This window comes from Glycine soja, chromosome 11 (assembly GCF_004193775.1).
Source record: "Glycine soja cultivar W05 chromosome 11, ASM419377v2, whole genome shotgun sequence".
In the NCBI taxonomy this organism is placed as follows: Eukaryota; Viridiplantae; Streptophyta; class Magnoliopsida; order Fabales; family Fabaceae; genus Glycine; species Glycine soja.
Genome location: NC_041012.1, coordinates 18,822,244 through 18,840,554, shown reverse-complemented (window position 1 = coordinate 18,840,554; position 18,311 = coordinate 18,822,244). Strand labels below are relative to the sequence as shown.

Sequence of the window (18,311 nt, the reverse complement as noted above, 5' to 3'; positions counted from 1 at the left end):
TTCTTCTTACTTTTCTTCAACTACAAAAAAATTAATCCTTTGGTTGTTAATTATTGAATAAATATCATCAACACAGAAATTTATTTATTTTATCGTAAAACGATAAGAAAATCATAATTTTTGTTTAATCAAACACTATTTTTTTAATTGTTTTTTTAATAAATTTTTCATAATAAAATATGAATGTCTATTAGTATATATGCAATGATATCAAATTACAAATTATAATAATAAAAGTTTGTTGATTTTTAAATTATTTTTTTAAATCATACACAATTATTTTTTATTGACTAATCATCTAAAAAATCATAACCTTAAAAAAAATCATTCCAAAGGAGGTGAATGTTTTTTACAAATTAAAAGTATCATTACAATTGTAATTTTTCCTAAAAATTATTCATAGATCTAATTTAACTATAATACTTTACCATAAACATTTTTTTACTTAAACCTTTCATGAAGCATGAGAGTCTAAAAAAATTATTTATAGTTTATAAAATGAGTATTTTTTTTTCTTTTCCACTCAATTTAATTTACGAGTTTGTAAAAAAAAATTTATCGCAATCATTATAATTTTTTCTTCAAATTATAATAATTAATTACAATCTACTATTAACGTTTGAATATATTTGTCACACTCGCATTTTTTTTAGTGAAGTGAAAAGACAAAAAGTCAAAAAATATTATATAACAAATGTTCCTATGCTAGAGATGGTTACACTAGCAATCATTTTAATAACAAATTTATCTCTCTATGTCACATAAGCTATTTTATTAACAGTAACGGATGAAAGTTTAACAGTCGGATATATTTGTCACACTTTCTCCACTTCTAAATTTTGTATTTTTATCTTTCAAAGACAATAACAAAAATGACTATTTATCATGAAAATAACTACTAATATAGGTCAATAATTTTAGTCCGTCCACAATTCTAAGGCCACAGATTGTGTGAACATATACTACATGAGTCCAGTTCAATATATGAAAGATTCCTTACATTCAGTAGAAAAAGAATCGACGAATCCAAAATCGAATCATGATAGTTGAACTTGATCATACTATTTGACTATACTATTTGCTTTCTATTCTTTACCAGCTTCTTTGTTTAAGTGTAAGCAAACCTTAGAACAGAGGAGTTGATAAATCTTCGGTTCCTTCATATTTATTGTGGGAAAATTATATGAAATTCCATATTACCATTCTATCTTTTATATTTAATTTTATTTTCCTCAGAGAAAATGAAAAATCCACTTCAATATTCCAACCGAAAAATGTCTTCATATTGTACCCCAAGAGATTATTCATCTGGGTTACAGTGAGATCAGATGTCCCATTAAAACATAATTTAAGCTCATAATTTTATTCTAGGAATGCAGGCATCAATTACATTTAGCCAAATATGCATTCCATCCTTGAAGACGATATTCACGAGCTGTCTCAGCAGGGTTTGCTGCTTTGATGATGCCACGTCCCACGATGATGATGTCACTGCCCCTATCATGGATCACCTGGAAAAATATTTGAACAATTTCAGTATGCTACAAGATAATAGAAATGCTGGTGTAATGTATTTTCATTACAAGAAAATTAAAGGATTAGATGAGACAATTACCATCTCTATACCATAACCAGGTTATCCATAAGGGAAGATGAAGCATAAATGAACTTGGAAAAAGAAAAAAGAAACACTACAGTATCATACTATCATTAACACACAGAAATAAACTATGACCAACAACAACAGCAATAACAACAAAACCTTATCCCACTCAATGAGATCGGCTACATGAATCACACAATGTCATTCACAGAAATAAACTACAACCAACAGCAGCAACAATAACAAGAAAGCCTTGTCATGAATCACACAATGTCATTTGGCTTGGTTAAAGACCAAAGTTTTAGAGAATTTAATATAAATAAACTAGTTTGTCAATATAGAAGGTAATTGGGAAATAGGTTTCGTTCATAACTGAGTGTTACATCAGGATATATATACAGCTTTAGTGATAACAGAACTGTAAACAATTTGAAAGTATGTTATACACTCAAGATAAAATCATAAGAATTAACAGAAAGATTTACAAAAACAAATGATAAGATAAAATTCTAGTTGGAGACAGCTTCTACAGCCAAGACGCAAACCAAGTTAGTTTGCCAAAGAGAAAAAATCTTGATATGAAGGCCAGAAAATCAAATTAGTTTGGCAAGACGCAAACCAATAATTCATTTTGCATCGTTCTATTTATATCCTAATATTTAGGTACTAACCCCAAAATATCCATATCACTTGTATTATATTTGAATGTCCAAACCATATTCAATGATATGTATCAAGATAGTGTTAACTTCTCTTTTTAATTCTGCTTCTGTTTCATGCTCAGTGCAGAAACCAAGGGACGGCACTTTTCTCAGCTCTTAGGACTGATAAACTAGGACACCCTCCCTCTCCCTTCCCCTTACCTTTTTCATCCACAAAAAAATCTTTTCAACCTAAGATAGTACAACTAATAACGAGGCAAAATACTTTAGCACATCTTTAGCTTAAGCAGAAACTTACAGAATATGGAGTGTTATATTGCTGCCCTAAAGCATCGCCACCAGTTACCATTTGAACTCCAGGGGTTGCCTGAATGAAAGAAGGATTTATTGGTGCCCCTGGCCATGATGCAGGATTGACTGAGATGAAGCCAATTACAAAGTCAGAATGATCCTCAGCAATTTTTACTGCAGAAGTTGTATAATCTCCCTTGGCAAGGTTACCAGCTGAGCTCATTTCAGCAAGCAGTAATAGGCCCCTACCACGAGGTAAACCCTGAGCATGGTTCAAGAAACATGTTAGGCCATGAGTTGAGGTGTTGCTATGGGATAATATAATTAAAATTACTGCTAATACAGACCTTCAATTTTAATCCATCAACAATTCCAGGACCTGAGATTACGTGAGCATTTACTATATGAGCCCAATCCAATATACGAAAAACCCCTCTGAGATAATGGAATAGAAAGTCATGTTGAATGCAGAAATAGACAAGACTAAGAGGAAGCCAGAAAAAGATTCAATGATAATTGAGCAGTCTTACCCTTCATATTGCATGGTCACTGTGTTGCCAATATCAGCAAATTTACGATCCTCAAAGATTAAGAAGTTATGTTTTTCTGCAATCTTCAATAAAATAAAGCATAGATTAGACCAACTAGACCAGAAATGTAAAAGATTGCCTGAAACTTATCACACACAATGCTCACAGTACAAAACACCCTTATCATAGGTTAAAGGCAGGAATTGGCATCATGTTAGAATAAATTCAAGCAAATCTTCTAGTGTGCTAATGTCAATAATATCAGAAACCAAAAGGTTTCTTGTGCTATCCTGTAAAGGAAAAAAGGCATATAGACAAAAGAGAGCTTCTTTTAGCACTATACCGAGAGAAGCTTAGAGCCAAAATCAGCAGTAAAATCTGGAAAAATATCCACATGAGTCTTCAGCAAGCATATCTCAGGTCCAACCTGAAAGAGCAAACAGTTCAAATTAGTTAAAAGAAAATATATGATCATGACCGATATTCTAATTAGAATCCAACTGATAGTAATAAGCCAAAGAAAACAGGATTCTTTCATGTATATAAGCAAAAAAACAAAATTAAAGTTCTACGTAGGAAAATACATTGCAAGCTGATGATCCAAGTGAACAAAATAGCACTTGTTCCTAAAAAAGATATCAGAACTACCTTCTCAGCAATTTCAAGCAATTCAGCTGCAGTTCCAACATCAGCAGCCAAACATAGATTACTCTCCTTCTCAGCCATTATCTCAAACAACCTCTTTCCCATTGGATTCTTCGACAGCTTAGCCCTCTCCCCAAATGGCAAAGCTTTGACCTTGGTTACAGGCTTCTCCACCTTTGCCAAAGCAGCAACCTTACGATTATCCTCTAAGAACTTCGTAACAACCCCTACCATCTCTTCATCAAGCTTCCCGTGATTGCCCAAAATTTTCACCATATCAGTCAATTTAATAATTGCATGCAGCTTGATGCCATTCTCCTCCAAGTTTTCTCTGCCACCTTGCTCTCTATCGATCAACACAACAGCATCACTGATCTTTAATCCCACAGCACGCAATGGCGCCGCAGTTTCCAAAACTGACGTGCCACTGGTAACCAAATCCTCAATGATTAAGCAACTTTGGCCAGGCTTGAAATCGCCTTCAATAGCTTTAGCAGTGCCATAATCTTTGATTTCTTTGCGGCGCATGACCATGGGAATGTTCTGAGCAAGAGAGACACATGTAGCAATGGGTAAGGCAGTGTAAGGGACACCGCATACGAGGTCAAAGGAAGTGGAAGAGACTGAAGAAATAAGGGTTTGAGAGATCTGTTGGAGGAGAGAAGGGTAAGATATGATGAGGCGGAGGTCTATGTAGATTGGTGAGAAGATGCCAGATTTGAGCTTGAAGTTGCCAAATTTGACAGCTGAGATCTCATGGAGTTGAAGAACTAGAGACTCTACCAATGATGGTGTCGTCATTTCCACACTTTTCTCGGTATGTTTTTGAAAGAGGATTGTTTAGGACCTTAGAGATAACCTGTTTCATCCAGTATGCATAAAACTCTTCAATCGAAAAAATTGAAGTAGAGAGGTAAAACTGCATAAGATAATATTTAGATACTTGTTCTGCACTTTTAAGCATCAGAATGGAATTCGTAGCATAGATTTAATTACAGAATTCTCACGTCGTGGATGAAATCGTAAATTGGGTAATTCTTACAACATACATAATGCAGAATAATAGACCATGACTTCAAGAAAATGAATTTTTTTGTTCAGCAGGTCACACAGACACAGACAAATCCCACAATCACAAGGCAAATTCCTAAACAAATAAGCCAAACCATAATTCAACCAAAATACTAATAATAATAATTAAGACTTCTAAGCATCATTATGGATACCCTTCAAACAAGTTCTAGGACCAAAAATTAGATCATAGAAACCAAAAAAAATGCAATCCACCTTTCAAACACATTAACAATTATGAAACCAGAGGATCCGATGACTGGAAAAATACCAAAACTAGAGGAGTATATATATATTTTTTAAAAACAGCAAAATAATACTTCTATCATTAATGGTCAATCAAAAGAAGAAAAAATAATCATACATAGCACAGTTCTCGAGTTTTTTATCACCAAAGTCTGTATAACCACAACCAATAAACTAAAACTCAGCCAAATGCAACAACCCAGACGAAGATATAACAATTTCAATTAACATTTTAAACACACAAAATAATTAAACAAAAAAAAAAAACAATATATAAAACCAAACTGTGCTGAATCAATACAAGGCATGCAAAGTTCCATTTCATAATCTTCACTTGAACCACTATAAATAATAGAACAATCACAGAGAGAGAGTGAGAGAGAAACAGAGAACCTTTAATCAGGGAGATAGATGGAGCTTGCTAAAGTGGCTGCGTGAAATTTATGCAGTGTTCTTTATTCGTTAACAAAAAGCAATGTTTGGAGCTGTTTAACCCTGTTATTTTCATTTATTGCACTTTGGCCCCTCAACTACTCCTAATTAGCAACTGGGTATTTTGTTAGGAGCTATGAAAACGTACCGGTGTGTCGTAACCGTGTCAGATATGATACACTTCCGATACATATCCAAGAATTATTCAATTTTTATTTTTTTTGTATTGCTTTAACTTTAGAATTTTTTTTTTTTTTTTTAAAAAAAGGTGCACACACAAAACATGTCATTTTCTCTTCTAAAAACATAAACAAAAATACGACATACCCTCCTCTCTTCTTCAAACATGACAACTCCTTTTCGGCACTTTTAGACATCATTCTTTTGATGAGAGGGTTTATTTTTCCAGCAATATAAAAGTTGTATATTTGCAGTGTTTTAACAACACTCAAGAGCATTTGCATAATTGCATTTTATTTTACATCAATATATAAAAATTACCGTATTTCCATATTCGTGGTATTCCGTATCTAGGAGGGGAGGGGGCACGCACATACACACGACGTGAAGTACGAGGTTTCAGCGACTAAGACTTAATGGCACATGCAATGCAATGAAATGGGTCTGAATGAAACGTATATGAGTCGCTCGAGGAAGAAAAAAATGTGGAGGGAAAGACGAGACATACCCAAGTTGAAACGGAGATCTGCGCGGCGGCGGTGGGAGCAACGGCTTATAGGGTTACAACTTACCAGTAAAGGAAAACGGGAATGAGTGGAAGTGGACAGTGAGCGGCGGAATCTCCTCCAAAGAATAAGTAAAATATTACTTCTTTTTTTTTTTTAATTATTGATTTGATCTTTATATTTTTACAATTCTTACATTTTTAATCTATATAGTTTAAAAGTAATTTTTTTAGTCCTTATCTATTTTAATTCTCTTTTATTTTTAGTTTAAAAGTGTTCTTTTTAATCTTTATACTTTATATTTTAATTCTCTTTTAGTTTGTATAGTTTGAAAGTGATATTTTTAATATATTTTAATTACTTTTTAGTTCTTATTAACAAAATATATAAAAATAATTAATTACAAATTAGTTATAAATTATCAATTATTTTTTTTGTTACAAATTATCTTGTGATAAATTAGTTATAAATTATTTTCTAATATTTTTATAGCTAATTATAATTGATAATATTATTCATATTTGGTAAGGACTAAAAGAGAATTAAAATATAAAGTATAGGAATTAAAAATATTATTTTTAAACTATAAGGACTAAAAAAGAATTAAAATACAAATTATAAAGACTAAAAAAATTACTTTCAAAACTACAAGAGAATTAAAATGAAAACTATAAGGACTAAAAAGATCAATTTTAAACTATAAAAACTAAAAAAGTAAGAATCATGCAATTATAGGAACCAAATGAGTAATTTAACTTCTTTTTTTTTGAATTGGTATAGACTATAGAGAATATACTAAACTAGATTGGAATATATTTTCTCTTCCCATTTGTGAAAGAAAAAAAAAATTCTCTTAATATAATTATGGTTCTAATAGAATATTAATTTTTGGTACTTATAATTATATTTTATTATAATATTAGTGATAAATTATAAATTAAATAATAATAATATAAGATTAATTTTTTAAAAGTATTTTTTTTATTTGTATAAAATAAGATGACAATAATTTTGGGATGGAGAAAATATGGTGGTTCCATGTATTAGATTAGAATAAAAAAAATGTTATTTCATTGTTTTTGATAAATATTTTAAGGATATTGTTAATTAGTATTATTAGGATATTGGTTAAACAACTAAAAGAAGAAAATATTTATTGTGAAAATTTTATGAGAGCTTAAAAAAAGTAGATAGCATAGTTTTGTCCATCCGAATCAATTCTTTTCTCCCTTTAGTTTCTTAACTAATGCATTGAAAAGTGTATTTGACAATATATTTTAAGTATCTTTTAATTTTTTTTAGTTGAAAATTTTATTTAACTATTGGGTAAACGAGTTTTTTTATTAATTTTTAACATTTTTTTAGATATTTATTCTCTTTTTATCTTTGAACATTTATTAGATTTTCTTTTTAATTTTTTTAATTTAAGGTCTCCTTTTTAATTTTTCTATTTAAGGTCGTTATGCCGACCCATCGGACTAGCCCAAGTCAATCCATATTCTCGTGGGTTGAGATTTCTTAGGTCCAGCCGTAGGTCAGGCTGCCAGACCAACAAATCTATTAAGACTAATCTAGAAATGATTGAAAACAATTGATGTTATGTAAAAAAAAAATGATTTTGTGGCTCTATGTGATGCGTTCTACAGAAATTATGGTTAAACTAGCATTCTCAACAAGTGTGGTTATAAATCTAAATCATTTTTTGCCACTGTGGTAAATAGTTATAGATCTAAATCATTATTTTATTTTTCTTTCTTTGAGAAAGATTTTAAACGATTACTAATTACAACCTCACACTGTCGTACGTCGGCTATTTTAATTTTCATTTCAGCAATGCAAATTTATTTATTATTTTCCTGTAAGTGGCATTTATGATTCTAAGTGAATTAGTTAAACGCAGTAAAAAAAAAAGAGAATTAGTTTAACTAAGGCTGTGTGGAAAAGTCAATATTTATTACTAAGTTATAATATAAAAAAGGGAGGGGTAATATAAATTATAATACTAAAATTAATATATTTTATTTAATATTTATTATAAATTATTAACTGGACCAACCAACCAGTCCGAAACTATTTGGTTCGTCAAGGCTACATGAGTAGGGTTAAAAAAGCGAGTGTTGCTAGGTGTACCCAGCATTATTGCTGGTGCACCATTCTAAAAAAATGACAAAATTGTCCTTGTTTAGTTTTTCTCCTACGGATCAACTTGATCCGTAAGAGGAAAAATAATTATAATATACTTTAAAATACAGCATATTTATTTATAATATAATTAAATCTATTTTTTATTTTTTTAATTATAATATATTTATAAATATTGATTTATTATAAATAATTATTTTTTTAATATATTTTTTTAGAATAAATTTGTTTAGAAGATGATATTAAAATACTTACTCAGTCCCATTATAATTATTGTTTAAGGTTATTTAATACATATTAATAAAAATCAATAAATACATAAAAGATAATATTATAAAGAATATAAAAAAAATAATTAGTATTATATAAAAAATTAAAATACTAACTACTTTATAATACATTTTAAAGTTATATTTAAAGTTATATTTTGATGTCCATTTATATAAAAAATTAAAATACTAACTACTTTAGATAACGAATGATGTCCATTTGTTGGTTAATTATTTTTTTTACCCCGTTTTCAACTTCTTTATTTCAATTATATTTAAAGTTATATTTTAAATTATTTTTTATTAGTTTGTAAACTAAGTTAACTAGACCATTTTAATAACACGCGTATATATAGACGCAAATGGAATACACAATCAATGAAAATAAATAAAACTAACATTAGTAATGAAAATAAATAAAACCAACAATACTCATGAAATGAGTTCATGTACAATATCTGTATATACAAGGAATATCAATGTAAAATATGTACATAAACTACGCCTGATCAGTGTGTCGCCTGCGTCTACACCTAACGTATACTAGATGGTCCTGTGTCACACTCTTGGCCAATCTGAGGCATTCTTCGATCACCTCATGTGTCGATGAGCCAGGCGTGACCACCCCTAGACTCAGATGACGCTCCAACCTCTCAGCAATGTCATCACAAACTTCCTGTTACATACAAAACAAACTAATTACACAAATTATTATGCAAATATTGAGGTAAATGACGTAAATTATTAGTATTACATACCACTGCATGTCTGGGCTCCTCCGCAGATGTCGACGATGCTCCTGGCTCTGGCACGCGATGGATATTCGTCTGCGGGGCCTGAGGGATGACTCGGGGCTACGGGGCGTGACCATGAGGCAGAGGATCTAATGTGTGGCCTGGTGTCATGAAAGGATGGGAGATGCGGAAGAACCAGTCGATATAGTCACTGGAACACGCCCCTGACACAACGCACACCTCACTTGCAGGTACGATATGATCATTGTAGTGCATCCACCTATCGTGTATATCATCATACGAGACCCTTGAATCGACAGGAGGAGCAGGAATGGTCTGCGTGTAACCCAACTGCCGCACGACCCTCTCCGGTCGGTAATAAACAGCAGCAGGCCCTTAGCGCAAGAGACCGGAATAGCATGATCTGACGTGAAAGTACTGGACCTCCCGATGCTCCCCATACGGGATCCAACATACATCCGGAATCCGGAGTGGGTCCAGGCGCTCCCTGTACGACAGCGTGCGAATGCTCTTCACAGTCTTCTTCGTCTCAATCTGTGAATGTATGTATACATGATTTTGATGATGTCAAAAGAAGAATCAAACAAGGCTCATTTTGCTTCAAGATTAATACAAGATTGTTTCAACAAATAAAGCCTTGATTCAAGATTTCTTCAAGATCAAGCCTTGCCTCACAATGAAAGGTTTCAAGTCATTCAAGGCACATGTAATCGATTACCAATACATGTAATCGATTACCAATGGTTTGAAAGTGTGTAATCGATTACACATCATATGTAATCGATTACCAGAGACTCTGAACGTTGGGAATTCAAATCTTAAATGAAGGGTCACAACTGTTCAAGAAAAACAACTGTGTAATTGATTACACTAATTCTGTAATCGATTACCAGAGAGGATTTTCAAGGAATATCGCCAACAGTCACATCTTATCATTTGGATTTTGAATGGCCATCAAAGGCCTATATATATGTGTGACTTGGGACGAAATTGAAGAGAGAATTTTGCTTGGCAAAAATGTCTTATCCTCTCAAAAGAAAATGAGAGAGATTCCAAGAGAACTTCATTGTAAAATGCTCTCTCAAGAACTCTTGGGCAAACACTTGCAAATCCATTAAGAGTTCATCCATGGATCTTCATTGTAATATTCTTCTCTTGAAGAGAGAATTCTTCTTCCATTATTCTTATTCAATGAGATTGGCTAAGAGACTTTGAGTCTCTTGTTGTAAAGCATCTGAATACAAGGGATGGGTTGTCCCTGTGTGGTTCAGACTTTGTAAAGGATTTTACAAAGATAGTGGAAATCTCAAGTGGGTTGCTTGAGTACTGAACGTAGGCATGAGAAGTGGCTGAACCAGTATAAAATTGTGTTTGCATTCTCTCTTCTCTTATCTTATTTATTTTGTTGCAATCAATTGTGTCTTGTATGTTTAAAGAACATTGTTAAATTGATTGTTGTTGCTACTTCTGCATTCTAAGCCTATCCCTCTTGAGATTATTGAGGCCACAGGTCCAACACAATCCACCTGCACGCATGTGGAGAAGCCTCGTCGAAGTCCTGATCAGCGGTGGACTCCGCAACCGAGGGAAAACGCTCGTAAATCCAGCACTACAGATGTAACATTCAAATTATAAACATTAATAATGAAAGTGTAACAAAATTTAAAGTTGAACATTGTTTAGCCTGAATGAATGAAAAACATATTTGTTACCTGCAGTAGTGTGATGTAACTGCCAAGCTGTCGACTGTGGCTCATAGATGCATCGTTCAGCTGGTCGTACATATGAACCAAAGCAGCCACTCCCCAAGCGTACCTCTCTATCATACAGAGGTCACGAAGGGCCTCCAAGTAGACAACATTGACATTGGTTGCACTCTTATTAGCAAACAGAGTGCAACCCAGTAGGTGAAGAAGATATGCGCGAGCAGCAGCTGTCCAATGACCTACCTGGCATCGGCGCTGATATATATCACGTATCCATTGCAGGCGTACATACAATCCGCGACACTGGACTATCTCAGCCCTAGCAGACTCTGGAGACACCATCAACAAGTCCACCAGCATCTGAATCGCATCGTCCACGTGCAAGGGCTCAAATGCGTGTAAGTCGCCTATAACGGGAAAATGGAGAAGAGAGGAGACGTCGTCCAATGTGATGGTGAGCTCTCCCACTGGGAGATGGAAACTAGACGTCTCCCGGTGCCACCGCTCCACAAACGTGGATAAAAGTCCCCGATCGCCGATGTCTACCGAACACGCGATCAGAGGACTTCGTCCTATACCAGCAATAAGTCCCTCAATGGCAGGGACAGGCCTGCCTAAACTGTGGACCTTCCTCCCATGAGAGGATAGCTTCAATTCAGGACGCTCCTGAATTGAAGTATAAAAGGAACGCAAAATTCGTTAATTCGTTAAAATTATCATTTAAAGGAAAACTAATAGTATAATTTACAAGTAACTAAAAATAAATAGTATAAATACCTCTCCCGTCCATACGCTGCAAGCAACGTGATCCGCATATGCTGTCAACACGGATGGGTCGCTCGGACCACTCGGAAATCCCTGGTGCTGATCCTCAGTCGCCTCTGTGCCTGCGTCCGCACGAATGTCCTCCACAGTAGCTAGTGCCTCCATCGGGTCATCCTAAACATCTGACGCAGGGATGACTGGCTCATCGACGTGATCCGCAGTCACAGCGACTTGCTGCCTCCGTGCGGATGCAGTAAGTCGTCGACACTGCGGAGCATCATCGGAATCATCACGATCTCCTCTGCCCAGACCTCTGCCAATGACCTGACCTAAGGCACAACCTAATCCTCTAGTCCTAACCATGATCTGCAAATGAGTACCGCAAAATCCATCACTCATTTCGTTTTCTCAAATTTCAAGCATTTGGTTAACTCAATTCAATTACTCTAATGACCACTCATTGTTTTATAATATGTTTTACTTATTAGAGAGAAACTTGCTGAGCTTTATGAATCTGACAAACAATGGTCAACAAATTTGTGTTTGTGGTCAACAACATCTCAAATTTGTGTGGATAAACAAACTAAGCATAAACAATGGTCAACAACATCTCAAATGCTTAGTGGTATTGACCTTGATTCAGCAAGGTGTTGTTTTGTGGTCAACAACATCTCAAATGTGTGTGGATAAACAAACTAAGCATAAATAATGGTCAACAACATCTCAAATGCTTAGTGGGAAACTTGCTGAGCTTTATGAATCTGAGAAACAATGATTCATGAAGGAATGATGTGTGTGGATAAACGAAATAGAATCAAACCAGGATTGATGTGTTTGATGTGTGTGGATAAACAAAAATTAGGAATTAATGCTAAGATAGTGTTTGATGTGTGTGGATAAACGAAATAGAATCAAAATATACCATTTCTCAACACAATATTGTGTTTTGTTCTATTTTTATGATTGACCAAAGCTAGAATATAACCCATTAGAGGATTGAGTGAAGGAATAAAATAGCTAACTTGAACCAGTGCAGAAGAAGACTTAAATTCTTACTAAAATGTACAAATTTGGATGACTCTAATAGAAGTAACCCACTACTTTAAACTAATTCAATTGCCATAACATGTTCACTTCATTATGATATCAATGTCAATTCCCTCCCTTGTTGGCTATCACAACTAGGACCATTCCTTGTTATACTGCTTGTGACAATTCCATCTAAGAACAATATATATTAATATATAGAACACTATTGATGTTTAGTCTGAAATAGAAATAAGAACAGCTAGTAAAAGTTGCAATCATTATAGGATTTGGATTAATTGTTCTCCTAACCCTCATAAAACTTTCTCTCTAAATGTTTTCTATATACACTAATTGATTGTCCTTATAGCATTCTATCTAGAAATAATCCACATTGACCAATATGTTTTTGTTGACCAGTTCTATAAAAATCTAATAATGCTAGTCCTAAATATGTTGTGAACGTTGAAATTGAAGTTAGTAGTATGACCACCGGATAATGAATGTTTTCTCCTTTTAAGACATGAATAAAATTCATTGTCTTTGTTCAAAGCAAAGGAGGTTGGGCTGCTTTTTGAAGAATGAAATGATTGCAGGCCTTTGAGCTTTAGAGGGAGCAAAAGAAATTCATAGACATTAGGCAGGTGAGTTAGGTGAAGCAATGATTTCCCATTTTTCTTTTTCTCTCAAGGATCAACATTTAATCAAGTTTTAGGGATTTGTCCTAATCATGTTACTTTTGAACTTAATTTGCTGAGGTTGTCTAGGCATTTGAATCAGTTTTCCGATACCACATTCAGTTCTAAGTGGCAATTACATCAAAGGCAATTACATATTCGCATTAAATCAAATTGAAACAGTAGATATTCTCCAAAATGACAATATTTATCAAATATTTAACATACATTCAGAGCTGATCCTAATAACCAAAATTCCTAATTTAAAAAAAAACTCACAATGTATCAAATAATTGGCAATTTTTCAAATAAAATGAAGCTGTGAGTAGTTTACAGATGACTTGATCCGTAAACCACTTAATATGCTTTACGGATCACTTGATCCGTAAGCATCTTCCGGATCAACTTGATCCGAAAAATGCTTACGGATCACTAAACAACCCAGCAACTTCCCGACAGCGTTTTTCGCCATCGCCGGCAAAAACCAAAACGCGAACGACAAACTTACCTCGAAGAAGAAGCATAAATGCGAAGAAGAAGCAGAAATGCGAAGAAGAAGCCCAAACGCGAAGACCCACACCACAAACGCGAAGACCCACACCTTCCTCCTAAACACGACAACAATGGCGGCGATGGCGGCGAAGAAGAAGAAGAAGACTGGCGGCGAAGAAGAAGAGAAGAATGAAGAAGCTGTGCGGGAGGAAGAAGAAAACTGAAGAAGCAAAAAAAGCAAGAAGCAGAATCGTTTGAGGAAGAAGAAAACGTGCGCGGGAGAGAAAGAGGCGAGAGAGAGGTTACGCTTTTTAAAAAAAAAAATTAGTGAAAGGCATTATAACCTTTTCACAGCAATTGTTGGGTACACCAGCAAAACTGCTGGGTGCACCTAGCAGCACTCTAAAAAAGCTCATTTCTATTTGAGTTGGTTTTTTTATGTTCAACCTCATCCTAAATGTAGGCCGGCCCATCAGACCATATTCATTTTGCTAACTTTAGATTTAATAAGATAGACTTTTAACTTTTAACTAGTTTTTTAGTTTTTGGTTAGTTTTGTAACTTTTTCCGGTTAATTTTTTAACTAGTTTTATCAAATATATCCTTAACGTATGCATCTAACTTTATACACAAATTTTATTTTTTAAATAAACAAAATAACGAGAGAGATAAATTATACAATAATAAGATTAAATTATAAAAAATAATAATCAATAAGTAATTAAACAAATATCTGACCCTGATTTTTAAAATATATAATTTTGTTAATATGTGCTCTTAAAATATTAATTAAGAAACTAAAAATGAAAGACATTTATTGTGTAAATCAAATGAGAACGTAAAAAAACTATTAACAATTCAATTTTTATCCGTTAATAAAAACATTTCTACTTTTAAATTTTTTAATCATTGTATTTAAATTTATTTTAAAAATATATATTTAAATATGGTAATTTCTAATTTAATCAAAAACATTTCTTATGCCCTGAGCAAAATATTGATAAAACAAAATGTCAACCAGAATACCAAGTGTTACAGCTTGCAAGAGGATATGATATCCATTGACCCAAACATCAAAACATGCAGGCCTCAACCTTTAACATATATCCGTTAATCTGAAAATGTTATGAATTATATAGGCCATTGTTTGAGACAAACATGGCCCCTGAAGAATAAAAAGCAGAGAAGCAGCAAGAATTAGAGGTGGAAGAAGAAGCAAATGAAATAGCATGGGAAGAGAAGTAGAATATTATTTTGGTTAAGGTAAGTTCTCAAGCATTTTTAATCTTCTTTTTCACTTGTCATGCATATTGTATGGTGTAGGTTAAATTCTTGAATGCTAAATGTTAGTGCAAAACAGAGAAAATCTAACTACAAATGACGAGCAAAATCCTAAAGAAACAGATTTGCCAAGCAACGAAAACTCCCCCAACGACAGTGTCATCAATATTACTGGTAAAGATTAAAGACGATAACTATGGTTTAAATATATTTTTGGTTTATATAATGTAACAATTTTTTTATTTTATTCATATATTTTTTTTAGTCATTATAAAATATGTTTGTTTTATTTTTTGTTTTTATTTAAATAACTTTTTTTATCATTCAAAGCGTTATCTAAAAATACTTTAAAAATAAAAAATAAAACATACATTTTGCAAGAATTAAAATAATTTTTTTGCAGCAACAAAAATAAAGAAAAAAAATACTAAATTACCGTGATTAGAAATACATTTAATCATATATATATATATATATATATATATATATATATATATATATATATATATATATATATATATATATATATATATATTTGGGTATACACATTAAAATGTAGTTTGGGAAACAAAATTTGTGGGCTAGCAGTGCAGAGTCAATCCAACCATGAGTAAGACCTAAATGACCTAAATCAAATTTTAAGAAAATCTTTTTACTTTAAATGAAAAAGCTTTTTGTTGGTTTTTTTTAATATGTGTCCCTTTTGCCAATAAATATGACTTCTTTTTCTTTATAAAAACTCAAAAAAAAAATAAAATTTGATGTACCTAAAATTTAAGATTTAGTTGTTTTATCTTTGTACCAACCATGAGAAGAGGATTAATGGTTGAAGATGACTAAAGTTGTATAAAAAAAGATGTTTTTTTTTTATGTTTGCAAATCCGGTAAAAATTTACTTTTTGAGACAAAAGTAATTTTATCAAAATATTAAGATTCTTACTTTTGTTTTTATTTATTAGATCTACGTTGAAATATATATTATAATAATTTTAACTATAAATCAACCATTCACTTGATATGTTTATCTATGATGTAATTGAGTTTGTCAGCTTTTATATTTGTGGGTTGGGTACCCCTTGTACCTAACATTAAATATAGAGAAATTCATCTTTTTGTTGATAAAATTCCCCTTCACCATTCTCTACACTTTGTTTCATTTTATTCTACAAGGTTACTAATTAAGATGGATTTAGATAAAGAATCGATTTCTCATTTGGGACTAAAATTATTTACTTTATTATAAGTGACTTTTAAATGACTCAAATTCCGTTAATATTAATTGTATACTTCGTTATCCCCCCGAAAAAAAATATACTTCATTTGACTTGGTTAATTTTGAAGAGAGGCCTATAAAAAAAATTGTTTTAGAGAGATAGAGAGCGTTTGGCAGGAGCGTTTGGCAGGAGCGTTTTATATCAGTTTAAAAAATAACATTCTCAGTCAAGAATGTTTTTCGGAAATCTTTTATTAGCTAAGTTTCTATAATAACTTTTTGATGGAAATTTCTGTTTTTATTCCATGTTCTCATTTTTTAAAAACTATTTTCATTTTCGAAAGATTAGAATTCTGAAAACATGTTTGATTTGACTTTTTATTTTTTATTTTCATGAAATAAAAATACTGAAAATTTATGATATATTGACTTATTATCTTTTGTATTTTTAGATTTACTTAGAATTATATTCATTGCCACGTAATTTCATTTTAGCCGAAATGAGATTTTTGTTCTTGACTGAAAACATTGAAAACGAGAATGTATTGATTTCATTTTCTGGTTGTTTTTTATTTTCAGAAATCCAACCAAACACATTTTTATCACCATTTTCTGTTTTTTAGTAAAAATGAAGACAAAAAATAACAAAATCAAACACCTCATAACTTTCTTACTAGTTTTTATCTTTTTTCTTATTTATTCCAATTCTTTCAAACAAATTATATCATCCACCCATTTTCTTATTATTTTCTTTGGTCATCCAAAGTCCCAACTCTTTTTTTTTTACAAGTTCCAAAGTCATAACTTGCATCGATTGAATTTAACTTTACTAATTATTGAATTATCAAAATATTTTTTTTTGAATTTTTTTTACATCAGACACCTTATTTATTAAAAATGTAAAAATCTTACCCTAACATTTGATGAATTGCAAATATCAGTTATATTAATTAAATTTTAAAACTAATTTGTTTTGATACTTATACTTGAATGCTAAACATATTCATCTTTGAAAAATGCATAAAAACAATCTATTCAAATGTTATTCATATTTATCACTTAAAATTACAGAAATCGTGTGTTCTTAGATTTTAATAAGTGAAAAAAACACATTATTCTAGTATAAAAACTAAAACAAAAGTGTCATATTTTTAAAATTGAAAGCATATTTAGGCTAAATAGCTGATACAAGCTAAATTAGTGTTTTTTTATGATAAATATGATATTTTTTTTTATATTTTAAAAATTAATGTATTCATTCTTAAATATCTTGCTCACAAAATTAAAAGAAAATGCTTCAAATTATTCGTATAAAATAGTGATACTGAGATTAAAATCTATAACCATATATATAAATGAAAATGGTATAAAAAGCTTTATTTTTATATCTGAAGAAGAATGATAATCATGCAATTATATTCTATTCTTTTTTTCGAGTTGAATTACACTCATACACTTTATATGTAAAATATATATATATATTCAACAAACTATACAAATCACACCAATGCTTTTATATTGAGAGAAAATTTAATGTCTATCACTGACATTTGATGAATGTGTAAAGCTTTTCTTTTTCTTATTTCATAACTCAACTTAATAACGAGTCCTTAAAAAAATGATAAAATTCAAACTGTTGCATGTAATTCCCGTGAAATCATGTTGATAAGATGGTTAGGTAGAGTGTATGGATTATCGTAACTCTAAGTACTTATTTTTTTTTCTTATAAATTAAAAAAAGAAAAAATATATCAATTGAAATAAATTATAGACAAACTTTAATAAAAAAAATGTAACAATATATTCAAGCTGCAAATTG

At 31.7% G+C, this 18,311-nt stretch overlaps 2 protein-coding genes across 3 annotated transcripts; both read right to left on the bottom strand.

The window, feature by feature from the left end:
• Positions 1–1,196: 1,196 nt before the first annotated feature.
• Positions 1,197–6,314, bottom strand: LOC114376415 (uridine 5'-monophosphate synthase-like). Of its 2 annotated transcripts, none has more exons than XM_028334515.1 (7): positions 6,169–6,314; positions 3,735–4,590; positions 3,430–3,513; positions 3,087–3,169; positions 2,904–2,991; positions 2,564–2,818; positions 1,197–1,511 (listed from the first exon to the last, which is right to left on the bottom strand). In XM_028334515.1, exons 2-7 carry the CDS (start codon positions 4,530–4,532, stop codon positions 1,383–1,385), a joined length of 1,437 nt encoding a protein of 478 aa, XP_028190316.1. In that variant the 5' UTR covers positions 4,533–4,590; positions 6,169–6,314; the 3' UTR covers positions 1,197–1,382. The 2 variants fall into 2 exon arrangements, with proteins under 2 accessions (XP_028190316.1, XP_028190317.1); XM_028334516.1 differs by lacking the exon at positions 6,169–6,314 and adding an exon at positions 5,442–5,609.
• Positions 6,315–9,076: 2,762 nt separating this feature from the next.
• On the bottom strand, positions 9,077–11,968 carry LOC114373009 (protein MAIN-LIKE 1-like). Its single transcript, XM_028330570.1, has 5 exons — positions 11,816–11,968; positions 11,045–11,704; positions 10,852–10,941; positions 9,789–9,866; positions 9,077–9,253 (listed from the first exon to the last, which is right to left on the bottom strand). The coding sequence occupies exons 1-5, from the start codon at positions 11,966–11,968 to the stop codon at positions 9,077–9,079; spliced, it is 1,158 nt and encodes a 385-aa protein (XP_028186371.1).
• Positions 11,969–18,311: the final 6,343 nt, after the last annotated feature.